Source organism: Thamnophis sirtalis, unplaced genomic scaffold (genome assembly GCF_051295495.1).
Source record: "Thamnophis sirtalis isolate CommonGarterSnake01/CBP01778 unplaced genomic scaffold, rThaSir2_p1.2 scaffold_9, whole genome shotgun sequence".
NCBI classification, from domain to species: Eukaryota; Metazoa; Chordata; class Lepidosauria; order Squamata; family Natricidae; genus Thamnophis; species Thamnophis sirtalis.
The window spans coordinates 10,179,438-10,196,296 of record NW_028261389.1 but is presented as its reverse complement, the minus strand read 5'-3'; the positions used below and the strand labels follow the sequence as shown (position 1 = coordinate 10,196,296).

The window sequence follows — 16,859 nt, the reverse complement described above, 5'->3', positions numbered from 1 at the left end:
GGTTGGATCGTCCTCCCGACCATCAGCTGTTTCAGACTGCAGGGATTGCCATTGCCTATTGCTGCCTCTGCGCGCTTCATTTTCGGCTTCCGCATCCCATTTTTGGCCTCTGTGTGTCCTTTTTTTCGGCCGCCACGCTCCCCATTTTGCGCCCATTCCGATCCCCACGGGGAAATGGTGTGTGCAGAGGCTGAAAATGGGATGCAGAGCCCGAAAATGGGGTGCACGGAGGTGGCAATAGGCTATGGCAATCCCTGCAGCCTGAAACAGCTGGTGGTCGTGAGGCCGATCCAACCGACAATCAACTGCTTGTACTAATCAGTCTGTGCTGAAACTGAAATGGGCTGTTTGCTGCAGGGAGGCAAATTGCTGGGAGACAGAGGCAGATTTTTTTTCTTTTTTTCCTCCCCAAAAGCTAGGTGCATCTTATTTTTCGGAGTGTGTTATACTCAAAAAAATACAGTAGAATTTGCTCTGAATGGCTAATTTGTTGCATGAAGTTTATTTCCAAACATGTACATTTTGAAGTATTTCTAGCAGGACTACCAGATCCTGTAACAGCTTTGTTTCCTATGCTATCACAAGATTCGTTTTTCTTGACCCATTAAGACTTCTCTTTCACTCAGGGAAGGAGAGATGAGGCTTAATATAATATGGGAATAGTCTGGGTTTTTTAATAGCAGGTCTAAATGTTTTCAGTTGAAACTCACATGCTTAAGGAGTTTTCTGTAAAGAATAGATGTGAGTCCAGGCTCTACATAAGATACTCATTATATTCTAACTTTTTTCTAATCTATATTTTCCTTTTAAACTTTTGGGGCAGTTTTCAGAATTTCAAGGCAACTAAGTATTAAGACTTAAGCTACCATTAAAACTTTTAGAGATAATGAGACCAGGTTCAGATACTGCTCCAATTTAATAAACATTTACTTTGAAGTATCATTTCTATGCTTAGAAACCAAGATGGACTCTAAATCCCGAAGGTGTTTGTTGCTTACAGCTTTTCATTTAAGAACATCATCAAATAGTTGAGTTAAAAAAGCAAAGGGCTACTTTGAGCTCAATTACATTACAATCTTTTGTCACAGCTTCATGACAACATCAACATGGAGAATTTACACGATCCTTTGATTATGATGACTTTTAAAAAATGGAAGCAGTACTAATGGAACTGCATTCTATGTTCATAGATTTTTTTTCTACAGATGAAAGGGCCTCTTTAAGTATCAGAACCCAAAGCTTTCAAGCTGTTCTTCCCCATTTTTTTAAAAAAAGCAGCTTCTCTTCACATTTTAAATCAAACTTTATTCTACATAAATCCACCCAGCTATGTCAGTTAGGGATAGCAGCTAAAATAAACACCCTGTACTGAGCGCTCTTGTTGAATATTTATACAAGAACTGAATTTTTATCCACAATCACTGCATCCCTCATAATTTCAGGAATTACTTTTAACTAATGTGTCAGAATAAACTTCGCACACTGGACTTTTCAAGAAGTGAGTGTATAAAGTTGCATTTCAAGGCATTTTTATTTCAGCAGCAAATTGGAACAGTTCGTGTCAAGGAGGAGTCTCCCTGCTGAAAAGGCATTACTTTTTTTAAGACAGACTAATGGAATTTTTCAGTCTATAAGATGCACTCCCCCCCCCAAAAAAAAAGTGGGTGGAAATGTCTGTGCGTCTTATAGAGCGAATGTTGCTGAAGCTTCGCACACCCACCGATCCCTACAGCCTGGAACAGCTGATTGGAGGTATTCCGGGAGGCCGATCCAACCACCAATCAGCTGCTTGTGCTAAATCAGGCTGTGCTGAAGCTGACCAGGCGATTTGCTGTTTGCTGCAAGGAGGCAAATTGCTGGGAGGCAGAGGCAGATTTCTTTTTGTTTTCCTTCCCAAAAGCTAGGTGCGTCTTATAGTCCAAAAAATACAATACTTTACGCCAAGCGTCTGACGCTTGCCTCAAACTCTCCAGTTCCATTACCATAGGTTTTATATCTGTATTTTTAAAAAATCTGAGTCTGTATGTATGTTTAAAAACATAAGGAAAACCATTTCTTTTGCCAACATAGCTTTGTAACCAGGGAGCAGCAGATGATGGCAGTCACCAATATGCAGCCTGATTTCTCCAACCAAATTCTTTTTTTTCTGACTGGCCTGTCTTCCTACAGGCAAAGATGTATGTAGATTGTCCCAAGAAGCAACTTTCTTAATCTATGATGACAAGCTCGTCCTCTTCTTCTTTATTAGCCATAAGTTTGACTTTTTTTGCTTTAACGTGATCTTTTGCAAGAGAGTCACTTTCCTGGTTTGGGGATGTAAACTTCGTTTTCTTTCCTGGGGTCCTCGGGCTGGATAATTGAGAACATTTTCCCTGTTGATGAAGTCGTTTTTAACAAATTAAAGCAAATACAAACTTTACATGGGTAATGCTTTTCTGATTCTTCTCCTTGAAAATTCTGGCAAATATGGTTCCATTAAAAAAAGCAATATTTTGCCTTTCTCTGAGTTAGGTTATAGGGATAGAAAAGGCATTGCTTTGATTAGACAAATAGCAGGCCTTCCAAATATGTCCATGGCCAAGTGATTTTTGGTAGCTATAGACCAAACCTATTGGAGGGCACCTGATTAACTTCTCTAGAAGTAGGTATTAGCAAGCAATACAGGAAACTGATACAATGATGCCAATGTGTTTCAAATATTTGAAGCTTGTAGATCTATTACCATGCCATATATCTTTTGATGCGGATCGTGGAATCATTTAGCTGACACGAGCCACATTTTTAGAATGGTGAGATTTAATTCAGCCTCCCGGCAGCCTTTAAATTTACTATCTGCTCACAACCAGTAATTTAATGCTTGTGAGTTTCACAAAGCTGAGACATCATGTGACTACATAGATCCTACTCTTAATTGTTCAAATAAATCATGCACCAAGCAGTTACTTGTGTAAGTACATGTATTTTGAAAAAAGTATTTTGAAACAGGCAGTTCTTGCTACAAGTTCCCTGGCCCAAGGAATACTATAGCCACATCAAAATTCAAATCTCATTGGAATTCTGTTACCCTTGGCAGATTCAAGACTAACAGAAAGTGTCTTGGGAAATCAGATCCAAGTAGAAGCCACTGCCTGTTCCAGAATTGAAAATTACCACCTTGATATTCCTGGGAAGGCAGCAGAGCCACGACAGACTTCTCAATTTACCTCCAAGTTCTATCTTCCTCTTCTATATATAAGAAAACATCTGTGTATGTTCCAGCCTAACTCTGGAATGCCTCAAGCAATTTCAACCGAACTTGGTACACAGATGACTTACCCTCTGAAAAAAAAATACTGTGGGGGTAAGACACCCCTAACGCCTCTTAGGGTGGGTCTTCTGTTAAGATACAGCCTGTTGTGTCTTAAAATGGCTTCTACTGTACTACCTTTAAATGGCTTCTACTGTGCAGCTCAATGGAGTTGCCATGGTAACGGTTTCACAGTACTCCACAAGGGGGCTCCCTCTGGTACGGGGGAAAATCCAACATTAGAAATTACGTTTGGTCTGGACATTTTCCCCCTATAAATCAGGGAAAGATAACGAATAATAACATTCTAATGCGCTTTTCAGAAATATAAGCTAAAGAGAAGAGTAATAACTTTGAAATATACCACAGCCGGAATTACTAGATAACTGCTGTTGAAAAATAAGGAAAAAGAAATAACACAATCTCACCTTAGCAGTTTTATGTTTGCCCTGTATCCCTTGCATAGTGATAACATGAGCCTTATCTTTCAGAAGGTTAGCTCTGGGTCCTATCTTCACATAGGATATTGTGGCGAAGGCTGTAAAGCTGAAGTCTTCCCTGGAAGGCAAAGTCTTTTTGTTAACCAAAAGGAAGGATTTTGTTAGAATATTCATGACTGGGAGAGACATGGTAACAAGATCAGCCAATGAATAGGCATAGCAACTAAGTCAGCCAATGGGAGCTTAAACAGATCTGAGTCTGTGCTGAGAATCGAAACTGAAACTACTCTGTCTGCTCTCCTGCTTGGGTTTGCTTGTAACTTCCACCACGTTGAACGAATCTACTTTTGTTATTGTACATTTATTCATCTGTTATTATATATATAAAGAAGTTAATGAATCCAGCTGAGTCAGTTATCTGTGTGTGCTTTCTGGATTTGATTTTTCTGCAACAAACTCTGACAGATTTAGAGAGGTTTTACAGGACATGCACTAAGATTAGACACCAATTGCTCAAACCAGCAATCTGTGAAAGAGATATAAGCAGTGGGGCGATGAAGAATTTACATGGGTTGCACGGAAAAGAGCGGATTTTTAAAAACCACCAGACTTACTTCAGATACTGCTGCAGAATCAAATGGGCAACGATTCTCTCCAATGCGTCACGGGGAAGTTTGGGAGCAGCAATCTCCAATCCCAGTTTTGATAGACCCTTCCCCAGCCAAGTATCAATCAATTTCAGAGGGGTGAATTTCTGCTTCATTTGGTCCACTTGCTTTAAAATCTTGATGAGCTCCCTGCAGTGCTCTGTCACGTCTACCTTCTCCAACGCTGAAAGGAGAGAATTAACACACACATGAACGATAATCAATCCCAGGGAAAGCTAGAAAGATAAAAGCAGGAACTGAGATTCAGTTTCCGCCCTACATGGGACCTTTTGGATAATCAACTCCCGTGTTTCTAAATATGTAAAAAAATATATATATGAAAGAACAGAAACGAAATGATCTGTCCAGCGAAGTGGTCCAATATAAGAAGAATGTGAATCCAAACAAATCTAAAAATACAGGTCTCTTCTCGACAAGCCAAATCCTTCTAATTTCTCATAGTGATCAGCTGCCTCAGCAACTTTCAAAGAGGCTCTAAGAGATCCATGGATTTGGGATTTCAGACTATGCATCCCTAATTCAAATCCTGCCTGTCATGGAAAGCCTATGCAAGTCTATCAATAACATCCTAGATCAGGGGTGTCAAACTCCATTACACTGAGGGCCACATTAACATAATGGTTGCCCTTTCATATAGATACAGAATAACAGAGCTGGAAGGGACTTTGGAGGTCTTCTAGCCCAACCCTCTGCTCAAGCAGGAAACCCTATATAATTTCAGACAAATCGTTCTCCAATCAATTGCTTAATAACCAGAGATTAGCACATATCCGACTTAACGCAGAGTCCTCCTAATAGTTACAGTTCTGTCAATTCAATATTTTGAGATTTCTATTTTTCGTGTTTCTAGAAACCGGATGGGAAAAGCTGAAATATTTATATCCATTTTATTTATTTATTCAATTTCTACAGCTGCCCAATTCAGCCAAGTCACTCTATGCATGACGTCTTGCGAGGGTTTGATATTGAATAGTTTGTGTTTTCAGGGGTACGTACGTGTGTGTGTGTGTGTGTGTGTGTGTGTGTGTGTACACCGACAATGGAAATAGATATGCCTTTTCTTCCCCACACTCCCATCCATCAGAAGACACAGGCTGTGTCAGTATGTTGAGAAAAATGGACATGTAAGACAATAAGATGGGAGAGGCATCTCTCAAACTCCTGTGGCACCGGGGCTCCGCAGCCCAGCCCAGCTTTGCTGAGGGGGCGCCTGGCCACACTAACCACCTCGAGGCTACTGCTTTCAGTGCTGGGGTGGGGCAAGGCAGGGCGAGACCGGGCGGGGTAAGACCAAAGAGCTGCAGGTGCTGCCGGGCACTGCCAGTCCCCATGCCACACCACCTCCTGTGCCCGCACCCAGGGGGGGTTTGTGGCCAGAGCTGAGGCAGCAGGGGCTGGCCCCTCACCATTTCCACAGCAGCCCTGTGGGCCAGATTTAGCCACACATCTGTCCTATGGGCCTTGAGTCTGACACTCCTGACCTAGATGTTCATCTCCACAAACCAATTGTGTTATTACTGGTAAACACTTTAAACTGTACTCCAAAATCTCAAGAAAATTGACATCAGTGAAAGTATTTGATATAGCCAGTTTACAACTTGGGAAAAAGAAGGCAGTGTTATCTCAGATTATCACCTGAATTTCTGTCAATAGATGAGATAAGGATAAGTTTAATAATAAACCGGGAAGAGTATAAAAAGATCACTCATGCCTAAGACATTTCTTGCTAACCTTTCTCATTTGCATATGAGTCAAACAAATCTATTACGCAAATGCCTTCAAAAGCCCTGAGAGAGAAACGGTTACTCATTTGATTTGTGGACGTCTCCTATGCTACGCTAGCTATTATCAACAGGAAACTCTGATGATATTCTTAACAATCTCTAATGGTGTTTGGTGAACCGTTACACTAAAAGGCTGAACTAAAGCAGAGATATACAAGAAGATTTCGGAATCCGGAACAATGACTCCAACCAGCCTATGCAAATTATCCCTTTCATCTTCTAAGCTCTTAAAATGCCACTTCGGAAAAACCGATTTGGTAGTGTTGTGGCCCACCAGCAGAGCTGTCAGCCGAGTCAGACAGTGAGGAAGCTGGGAAGGAACCTGGGCCAGTCCTGGAGTCTGGGGAAGGCTCTGATGAGGGCTCTGTATCAGAGGCAGAGAGGGGGCCAGGGCTGTCTGTCAGTTATCAGCTGCCTTCGGAGTCAGACATCAGTGAGGCAGACGAACAGCTGGAGCCTGTTCCCAGTGTGCGCAAGCGCAGAGTTGCCAGACGAAGGGAACAGCTGAAGAACAGGGGTCGACTTGGGAGTAAGGCCACAGGTGGACGATGAATGGCCCCTCCCAGAGGAAATAAAAGAGGAGCAAAAGGGGAGTGGAGTTTGCAGGAGACAATTAGTTTGCTTAATTGGTTCGTGACTCTCCTTGCCAAGTTTTGCAGATATCGGCCTGTCAGCTCTTCAAGCCAGATAAGGCCTGTGACTGTAAACCCTCCCTTGAAGACTTTGCTGGGTGTGAATGAGCAGAATTCACAGTAACTTAATAAAAGCGGGTTTTGTCAGGACAAGGAGTTTGCTTCATGCTCTTGGGAAGCCTCGGTCAGAACAGGTAGCAATTGTCTTCATTGAATTGTCTTTTTCCTGCTCTCTCACTTACTCTCTTCTTGGCAGCAGTTGTCACACATTTTATTACAACTGGCAGAATCCCAGGCCTCGTCAAAGTGATGAGCGATCTGGACTCGGCGGCATCTGCAGCAGAAATACCAGAGTCAGAAGCTAATCAGTGGGCCTACACACGCACAACCACCTACTGTCTATAGATAGTCCTCAACCACCTACTGCAGGGGTGTCAAACTCGATTTCATTGAGGGCTGCATCAGGGTTGTGTTTGACTTTGGGCGGCGGGGAGGGGGGAGCAGCTCGACATCACTCATCAAGGCTCTGTTTTCAGCTGTGCACGGCTTGTCCGGGCTGCCAGTGAAAATGGAGCTCGGCTTCCCTGGCTGTTTTCAGGGCTGGCCCGTGGGCCAGATCTAAACACCACATGGGCAGGATTCGGCCCGCGGGCCTTGAGTTTGATACCCCTGACTTAGAGTCTACAGATACTCCTCAATTGTCATGTGCATTTTGGGCACTTGGCAACCGGCTCACTTACAGCTGTTCACAGTGCCCCACTCACATGATCTTACTTGCAACATTTTTGCTGGAAATTGGCCTTTACTTTAAGTCTCCAGCAAAACCTGTCCTTTAGCATAGGATGGATTCGCTTAACAACCGCTGCATTCACACTACACCGCCGCACTGACTCAGCCACCATCGCAAAGAAAAAAAGTCATAAAATCAGGTCTGGTACACGGTAACCGACTTTACAACTGTCGTGACTTACAAACCAAAAACTCTTGGGCACAATCACGGTTGTAGGTCACAAACTACCTGTAGTTTCAAGATAGGAAAACATCTGTCAGTCCCGCCAGTGAAGAAAGCCACTTGCCTTCCCATATCGTGACAGTAGGAAACCATCCCATACAGCTTCTGTTGTCCCACATTTTCCATCACCACCATAGTGCTGATTCTGAATATGTCACCAAAGCCGTAATATAAGATGCAATCAGCTCTCTGGTCATCCCGACCTGAAACGAATTTAATTTAAAAAATAAAAAATAAAGATACATTTTCACCTGCAGCTAAGAAACACAAATCTCTCCCCAAAATCAGAGGTGGTATTCAGCTGGTTCAGACCGGTTCACTCGAACCAGTAGTGGAAATCGCAGGTGGACCCACCACCTGCGCCGGTTCTATGCCATCCTATTTAGGCACGTTTTCAAGCCGGGCGCATGCATGCAAGCCATGCACACGATCAAAGTGCATGTACGGAAGGCCGGGCATATGCGTGGATGGGGCGCGTGCAAGCGAAGTGCAAGCGCGCATGCTCACATTTGTGAACAGGTAAGGAAAGTAAGTGAATACCACCCCTGCCTAGAATAGCTTCTCACTTAAGTATACCTGCACGTCCGCTCTCTTGGTAGTAATTTTCCATGGATTTACTCATGGAATGATGTATGACAAACCTCACGTCTGGCTTATCGATTCCCATGCCGAAAGCAACAGTGGCCACCACAACCTGAAATGTAAAGACGACCGAAATCAGGACATTAAGTCATCCCAGTTGAACAGAAAAACTACTATATGATGTACTCCACCTGGATTTCGTTGGCACACCACCGCTTGTGAACTCTGCTCTTATCTTTGGGATCCATATTTGCGTGGTAGGTACCTGCTTTAATCCCCAGTTTTTGTAAATTCATAGTAACTTGCTCAGCATCTTTCTGGGAAAAACAGTAGATAATTCCTGTGTCAACAAAATAAGTAAGGCTGTTTAATGTAACAGAATAGAAGCAAAAGAGAGGGCTATTCAACCTAGGGGTGTCCAACCCCCGGGGGCCATGGCCCACTTCTGGACCTCGGCTCAGTTCGGCCGCCCGAGTGGTGGGCAAGTGTGCATAGTTACACAGCTCCATTTGCTAGCGCAGCTCCATTTGTGTGAACGGCGGGTGTGCATTTGTGCAAATGGAGATGTACGCACCTCACACTCACAAAACAATACACATTTTCTGTTTTGAGCATGTCCTCAGTACTCAAACAGGGTGTGGGAAGAGGCTAACAATGGTGATCTCTTAGAGTTGCTATCCTATTCTCAGAAGGGATTCTTTAGACTGCTCACCTGAAAGGCCTTTGTATCTTCCATTGATAAGCTTCACAATATCCTCAATGCAATTCTGAGCAGATGATGGCTTTTGACGAACCTAAAATGATATATGTGCTTTAGAAAAGAATTCAGAAATCCTTTCTTTTAAGTCATTAGAGCCTTACATAAATTTAAAATTAACATCAGTCTCTCAGTATGGAAAGTTGAGGCCATCTGTTCTAAGTCTGTACTTTTCAGCTTCGGCAACTAAGACGGGTGGACTTCAACTCTCGGAATCCTTCAGCCCAGTAGGCTGGCTACATGTAGAATTCTGGGAATTGAAGCCCACACATTTTGAAGTTAACAAGGTTCTAAAACAAAGTTCTAAGTAAATAAAATGAGAGCAATGAAAGCAGAATGAAGGACAAATGAGTGATCTCCAGACTTGAGTTCCAGCAGTCCTGAACATTTTCCCAGAAGATCTAAGTAGGGGCAAATTAGAAGAGATTTTACTCATTTAAAATGGGGTAAGGAACGAATGTAACAAAAATACCTCGTAATAGAGATTGGGCCGGTTGAAGGATGCTGTGAAGGTGATGCATTTGGACACACAGAGAATGTTCTGCGCATCACGCAGCACATGTCCTGTCGCAGTGGCAGTCAGTCCAATCAATGGAGCATTGGGAAACTGTCGTTTTAAGATCCCAAGCAACTTGTAATCTGGATGGGTAAGAAAAGAGCAGAGATGTTGCATTACATCACTGATAGTAGGCCATGTTTGATGTAGAGGTTTAAGGCACAAAGCTAGAAACCAGGAGGCTGTGATTTGTGTGTCGCCACAAGTATGAAGCCAGCTGGTTGACTTTGGGCCAGTCCCTTTCGCTGCCTTAGGAAGAAGCAGTGGAAAAAAATTTCCAAAAATGTTGCTAACGTTTTACTTCTGAGTGGAAAAATCCCCCTACAACTAAGCGTAAGATAAAATGTGCATGTTGTGGTCTGCCAGCAGTCAGCGGAGCTGGTGGCAGACTCAGACAGTGAGGAGGTTGGGGAGGAACATGGGCCAATCCTGGAGTCTGGGGAAGGCTCTGATGAGGGGTCTGCGTTGGAGGGAGAGATGGGGCCAGGGCTGTCCAACAGTTATCAGCTGCCTTCAGAGTCGGATATCAGTGGGGCAAAAGAACAGCTGGAGCCTGTTCCCGATGTGTGCATATGCAGAGCTGCCAGGAGAAGGGAACAGTTAAGGAACAAGGGCTGACTTGGGAGTAAAGCCAAGACTTGGGAGTTTGCAGGAGACAATTAATAGTTCAATTCATTAGAGTGAAGATCTGTTCCTGACTTCTTGCCAAGTAATTGCTGCTACAGCATGGCGTTTGGAAGCTATCGGCTGATAAAGCCTCCAAGCCTGATAAAGGTCTGTAGTTGTGAACTCTCATAAAAGACTGTTTGCTGGGACTTTGCTAGAGAGGAATTCCCTTTAATCTGAATAAAAGGGGTTTTATCGGGATGAGGAGTCTGCTTCATGCTTTGGGAAGCCTAGGTCAGAACAGTGAAGAAAGCAGCAATTTGATTGCTAGCAGAGAAAAAATAGCAATTCTCCCTTTCTGCATTAAGTTTCTCCTGGGTAGATATACCAGGTCTGAAGTCATGCCCCCACTGGCTACAACAATGGACTTCGTCTACGGCAATCCGGGTCAGCTGTCCTGTTTGGTAAGCCTTTTCTAGTTTGGACATAAACATCTTGCTTTTTGCTATCTTCTCTGGAGTCACATAAAGAAGCTTGAGTTGCGAGTTGCGAGACAGCATTTCGCCATGAACCCACTTCACATGTTCCTGGGGAGGGGGGGAGAGAAAAAAGATATTGTTCGAGTCAGTTAGAAAATGCCAAGGCCTGACTCAATATGAGTCAATTTGTCATACACGTTTTGGCACAAAGCCACTTCAGACCAATGGTGGAATTCAATTTTTTTTACTACTATTTACTAATGTTCTGTGGGCATGGCTTGGTGGCCGTGGCAGGGGAAGGATACTGTAAAATCTCCATTCCCACCAGAGGTGATATTCAGCAGGTTCTGACCAGTTGTGAAGAACCAGTAGCAGAAATTTTGAGCAGTTTGGAGAACCAATAAATATTACCCATCTATTAACTGCCTCCTGAGTCCCAGCTGATTGGGGGGAAATGGGAATTTTGCACTAACCTTCCCCTGGAGTGGGGAGGAAATGGAGATTTTACAGCATCCTTCCCCTGCCATGCCTAACAAGCCATGCCCACAGAACCGCTAGTAAAAATTTTTGAATCCCACCTTTGATTCCCACCCCGCTCCAGGGAAGGTTATTGCAAAATCCCCATTTCCTCCTGATCATTTCCCCCTTCCGAACTCTCTGTACTACCCATTATGTAATCATTTCTTTTACAAGTAGTCCTCAACTTATGACCAGAATTGGGACCAGAATTTCTGTTTCCAAATCATTGTGGTTGTAAGATGAGTTGGACTCAATTTTACGACCATTTTTATAATGGATCATTACGCGAATCACTTTGGTCATTGCCACAATTTCAAGTGTGAGCCCATTCTTCCAAATGGGCATTTCTTGCTGGAAACCAACAACAACAACAAAAAAGCTCACGAATTGCAACCATGTGACTGCAGGACACTGTAACTGCGATAAATGCAAACTGGTTCCTGCATTGCAATCACCTGACTCCACAGGGATGGCGTGACGGTCATAAATGTGAGGACTGGACTTTTTTCACTACTGCTGTAACTTTAAATCGTCATTAAGTTGAGAACTGCCTGCCTGATGCTTGTTTACAGTTCAACCTTTCAGCAGTAGCCGTTCCACATCAAACACAAAAAGAGAAGGATCACCTTTCACCTCTGCATTTTCTCTGAATATCTGGGAAACTAAGGTCACAGAGGTAAGTTCTGATTTGTCTGCCAGATAAAAAGAGATCATTTCCAAGATGGAAGCGTGTGCAGATTCTCAATCATCCAGATCATGACTGTCCCCCAAAGATGCTTTTCCAAAAGGCAACTGGACTTTCTTCTTTTTATCCCCCTCCCCTGAAAACATTTCACTTCTCATCCAACAAGCTTCTTCGATTCTGAAGAACTGAAGTGAAACGTTTTCGGAGGGGGTGGGGGTGGGGAATCAAGGAAGTCCAGTTGCCTTTTGGAAAAGCACCTTTGGCTTTTCAATCAAGTGTTAAATCCAAGGTTGTTTGTCGTGGCATCAACATATAGATCTTTTTCCTATCTCATTTTGGTGGCAAAACTCATTCTAATCAGCAGAATCACACTCTTGTTCACTTACAGCTGCTGCTTTCAAAAAACCAACATTTCTGGTAATCAAGCCATATACCTTGCTGCTGGAAGCGTTCAGTAAAGTTGCTGATATACCCAGCTGTTCCAACATCATTAGCTGATCCTCCATGAGGGAGATGAGAGGACAGATCACAAGGGTAAAGCCTGTATGTTATGAAAATGGAAAATAAAAAAGTATATTATTTAAAAAAAGGGTAAAGCCTGGAACAAAAAGAAAATTGTATGACTTAATCATTGGAAAGATGTATTTTCTTTGTTGGCACATTTTCATTTAATAAGAGAAATGTCATACTGCTGAAGGAAAGCAGAGGGGTCCTTCATGCTGCCTGAGTTTGATTGTTTTCCTGCAAACATATCATTACCCAAACTAGGCAACATCATCAGTGCTAATAAGGAGTGAGGTTTGCTCTCTGTTTATATTCAACCCCAACCTCTGGTCCATGGATCGGCATACCAGCAACCGGACTGTGCAAACAAATATGTCAGGTCTGCAGCCATCTTTTCTTTTGGATCTCTAGACTGCCACACTTTCTATTATTCTACTATGCATTTTCTATTGTGGGGAAATGGGAGGGGGGATTATAGGAGTGAAATGCAATGTAGCCATAACAAAAGTCTTTCTAGAAAGTCAAGGTCATCCTGTCTTTGCACCTCTGCACCTGGCCGGAACTGGATGGGTGGAACTGCCAGCATGGCAGTGGGAGACTGGACCATTGGATGGACTTGTGGGTGTGGGGGCAAGATCTTGAACTTTCAACTGGGTGGGGAAAACCAGAAAGCTTTCAGATTCGGGTTTCCCCCCAGATGTGCCAACATGGCACTCTTAATAAATTGGAACTTTGAGCAATACTTTGCCTTGGACTCTGATTTACTTTTGGATGCTATCTGGAATCCTGACAAAATGAAACCCCATCCATGGGATGCAGCAACACATGAAACCACGCCCGCTCCTGGTCCATGGAAAACCCTCCCTCCACAGAACCAATATCTAGTGCCAAAAGGTGTGCTGGGGTGGGGGCACTATTCTAGGTGGCTTGTTGCACTAGAATTGCTTAACACCAATCTTTATCAGCAGATTGAATTATTTGGAAGGAAAAGGTTTTCCTATCTGTTTGTCCTAACTGGTCTAAAGATCATTAGGCTGGAAAAGGCTGTTCGAACATTATGCAGTATGAATCCATTACTTCTTACTGGCTTGAACCAGCAACAGTTGCTGGAGTTGCAAAGCACAGGTCCTTACCCTGAGATCCTTCTGCTGGCAACTGATAACACAGGCTCTTTCCCCCTCCGGTAGGCATGACAAGGAACACATCTCTGCCTGCCATGGTTGCATTAATTGTCTCCAGCTGCAAGGGCCTAAATTCCTGGAGGCCAAAGCTTTTTTGTAACACAGCCCTAATCTTTGTGGACCATGGAAAGTCTGTGAAAAGAACATTTAAAAACAACTTTTAAACTTTAAAGTGACGTTGAGCTGGCCACGCCCTCCTAAGGTCAAACACAACCCTGATGCAGCCCTCAAGAAAATCGAGTTTGACACCCCTGATCTAATTGAACATCAAACTGGTGGTTATTTGCACGTCAAACTGCTTAATATAGCAGTGAAGAATCTTCCCCAAATTTAAATTCATCTGAAGCAACATGAGTGGGAACTCTGCATGAAGGATTATGGAGAGCATGCAGTAGAGGACTTATGCTGCTTTCACCCCAATTTAACTGAAAAAGAGACGAACATAAAATGGACAGCCTTTGCATTTAATAGCAGTGGACATCTTTTGAATATTAAATGTAATGTAGTTTAGGTCATTGTTTGACTTAAACGTCAACATAATAAAGATTCTGAACTTGCAAGACCTTCTTTTTTCCAGTCCTCGGTTGCTGAATCAGCCTCTTTGCTGCTCCCGCTTTCCGTGTCGGAAAACTGTCTTATTTTCTTCTTCAAGGTGGCCTTCTTTTGAATGAGTTGTTGCTGATGTTCAAGAAGTTCTTGAATCTGGATTTCCAATGCCTGCAGTTCATCGTCAACAGATGCCAGCTCCTCCTGCAGCACTGAAGTAGGGGGAAATTGCAACGTTTTCTTTTCCATTTGGTGGAAAATTAATACACCCTGGATTCAATGCAAGGAATTGTCATGCTTTCTCTTTCTCTTATGCTTGCTCCAACCAAGCCTCCAAAGTAGCTCTAAAGAAAGACATGCTCCAGGATGACTAAACTTGTCAATCATTATATCCAGTAAGAGGTATATATATACCTGTTGTAATAAAGTATTTTGGAAGCATGACTTACCCGAAAGAGTCGTTGACATCGCCTTTGAAGAGCTTCACTAACAAATATTGATCAAAGCAATGCGCCGTTTCTTCCTGCAAAAAAAAAAAAGTTGCTGTAAATCGAGGACTACTTGTACTCTTGTATAGTCAAGGCTGTGGTTTTCCCAGTTGCAATGGATGGCTGTGAAAGTTGGACAATAAGAAAGGCTGAGCGCCAAAGAATGGAGGCCTTTGAACTCTGGTGCTGGAGAAGATCCTGCAAGTCCCTTGGACTGCAAGGCGATCAAGCCAATCAGTCCGAGAGGAGATCAACCCTGATTGCTCTTTAGAAGGCCAGATCTTGAAGATGAAACTCAAATACTTTGGTCACCGAATGAGAAGGAAGGAGAAGAGCCTAATGCTGGGAAAGACTGAGGGCAAAAGAAGAAGTGGACAACAGAGAATGAGGTGGATGGAGTCACCGAAGCAGTATGCGTGAGCTTAAATGGACTCTGGGGGATGGTAGAGGACAAGAAAGCCTGGAGAAACATTGTCTATGGGGTCACAATGGGTCGGACACAACTTCGCAATTTAGAATAAGACTTGTACTCTATGCTAACCCTAACAGGATGAATAAAATGCCAGTGTTGGACTATGTGTTTCAACCCTGTTCAATGGGTACAGCATCCCCAGTCTCACTTACAACTTATTAAATTCAGCAAGTTGACAGACATCATGTACTGCTTAGGATCTCCAAATTGCCACTGGTCCTCAAGTCTTCTGAGGAAGGAAAACATTTTACTTTGCCCTGAACTCTGTGTGAAAAGAGCAATAATAGTTTGTTATTAGATAGCCTTTTTTCATTTTAAAGCCAGTTTACTTTTTTTAAATCCAGATTTTAAACTAAAAACAAAGACTATAACGCAAAAGACCATTAAGAAAACACTCAAAATCTAGAGTAATGCGATATCTTTTATAAGATAAGGAACAATTCAGAAGTCCTAAAATAGCAAACAAGCTTAGTTTCTCCTGAAATATATGTAGGAAGTTAGCCCCCACCCCTCTCCTAGAAAAAAAAGAGCCGAGGTGGCGCAGTGGTTAGGGTGCAGTACTGCAGGCCACTTCAGCTAACTGTTATCTGCGGTTCTAATCTCACCGGCTCAAGGTTGACTCAGCCTTCCATCCTTCCGAGGTGGGTGAAATGAGGACCCAGACTGTGGGGGCGATATGCTGACTCTGTAAACCGCTTAGAAAGGGCTGAAAGCCCTATGAAGCCGTATATAACTGCTATTGCTATTGCTAAAAATGAGATATTTTAGCAAATAATAAAAGGACAGAATATTTCCCCTAAAAGGGATGCAAAAATCAGCCCCGCACTTTCCCACCCCGTCAATGGGCTATTAAGACCTGAGCCAGTCTATTCTACATAACAAAGATCTACCCTCTTCAGCCCAGGATGATGGGATTAAGACATGGCCCTCAGGACATGATAGGATTAGTCCTCTACCCATCTAGCAACAGAATTCACCACATGGCACCTGGCTGGATTATATCACCCAGCAACAGCTCAACTAAGCTTGGGACTCAAAAGACAGACAGCCTACAAAGTTATCTAAGACCCCACCCCCTGGGAGTCTGACTACTAATCAGAGTGCATTTCCTGCGCAGGAACTGGAAGCTCTTGGGTGGGGCCCAGAGAGGGCATAAAACCAGGGCACTCTCCGCATCTCTTCCCTTTTTCTTCAAGATCTTCAAGGCATGTGATCCCCTTTTTCACAGCATCTCAAACCATGTGGTCCTGTCCACCATTAAACCATCTTTCCAAACAGTCTCCAGGTTTCTAGTGCCTTTTTCCTCACTTGGAACTGAACCCAGATGGACATTTCTTCCAACATATGTAACTAACCTGAATATCAGGCAGAGCAAAGAAGTAGTTTAAAAATCTGGCACACTGTTAACATTGGGAGATTGTTGATTGGATTGGTTTAAACTCTTCTCTGAGCTATGCAACTTTCAATTGTCAGTGACATTGGGACAAAAGATAATTCCTAGGATGTTTTCTTTCTTGTATGCAACCTATTGTGGCCACTAGAGAGCAGCATATAATCTGTTCAAATTCATCTTTTTTTGGCTCAGTTTAGGGAGTTGAATTCCACACACCTCTTCAGGTTGCCAAGGTTAAGAAACATTGCTATGGGTTGGGGTTTTTTAGG

At 43.1% G+C, this 16,859-nt stretch overlaps 1 protein-coding gene across 1 annotated transcript; it reads right to left on the bottom strand.

The window, feature by feature from the left end:
- Window positions 1-1,512: 1,512 nt before the first annotated feature.
- Window positions 1,513-14,781, bottom strand: RECQL (RecQ like helicase). Its single transcript, XM_087722785.1, has 14 exons — window positions 14,687-14,781; window positions 14,255-14,449; window positions 13,644-13,823; window positions 12,441-12,547; window positions 10,712-10,910; window positions 9,634-9,800; window positions 9,117-9,198; window positions 8,596-8,744; window positions 8,399-8,516; window positions 7,887-8,025; window positions 7,053-7,144; window positions 4,341-4,557; window positions 3,715-3,844; window positions 1,513-2,372 (listed from the first exon to the last, which is right to left on the bottom strand). Exons 1-14 carry the CDS (start codon window positions 14,703-14,705, stop codon window positions 2,208-2,210), a joined length of 1,959 nt encoding a protein of 652 aa, XP_087578911.1. The 5' UTR covers window positions 14,706-14,781; the 3' UTR covers window positions 1,513-2,207.
- Window positions 14,782-16,859: the final 2,078 nt, after the last annotated feature.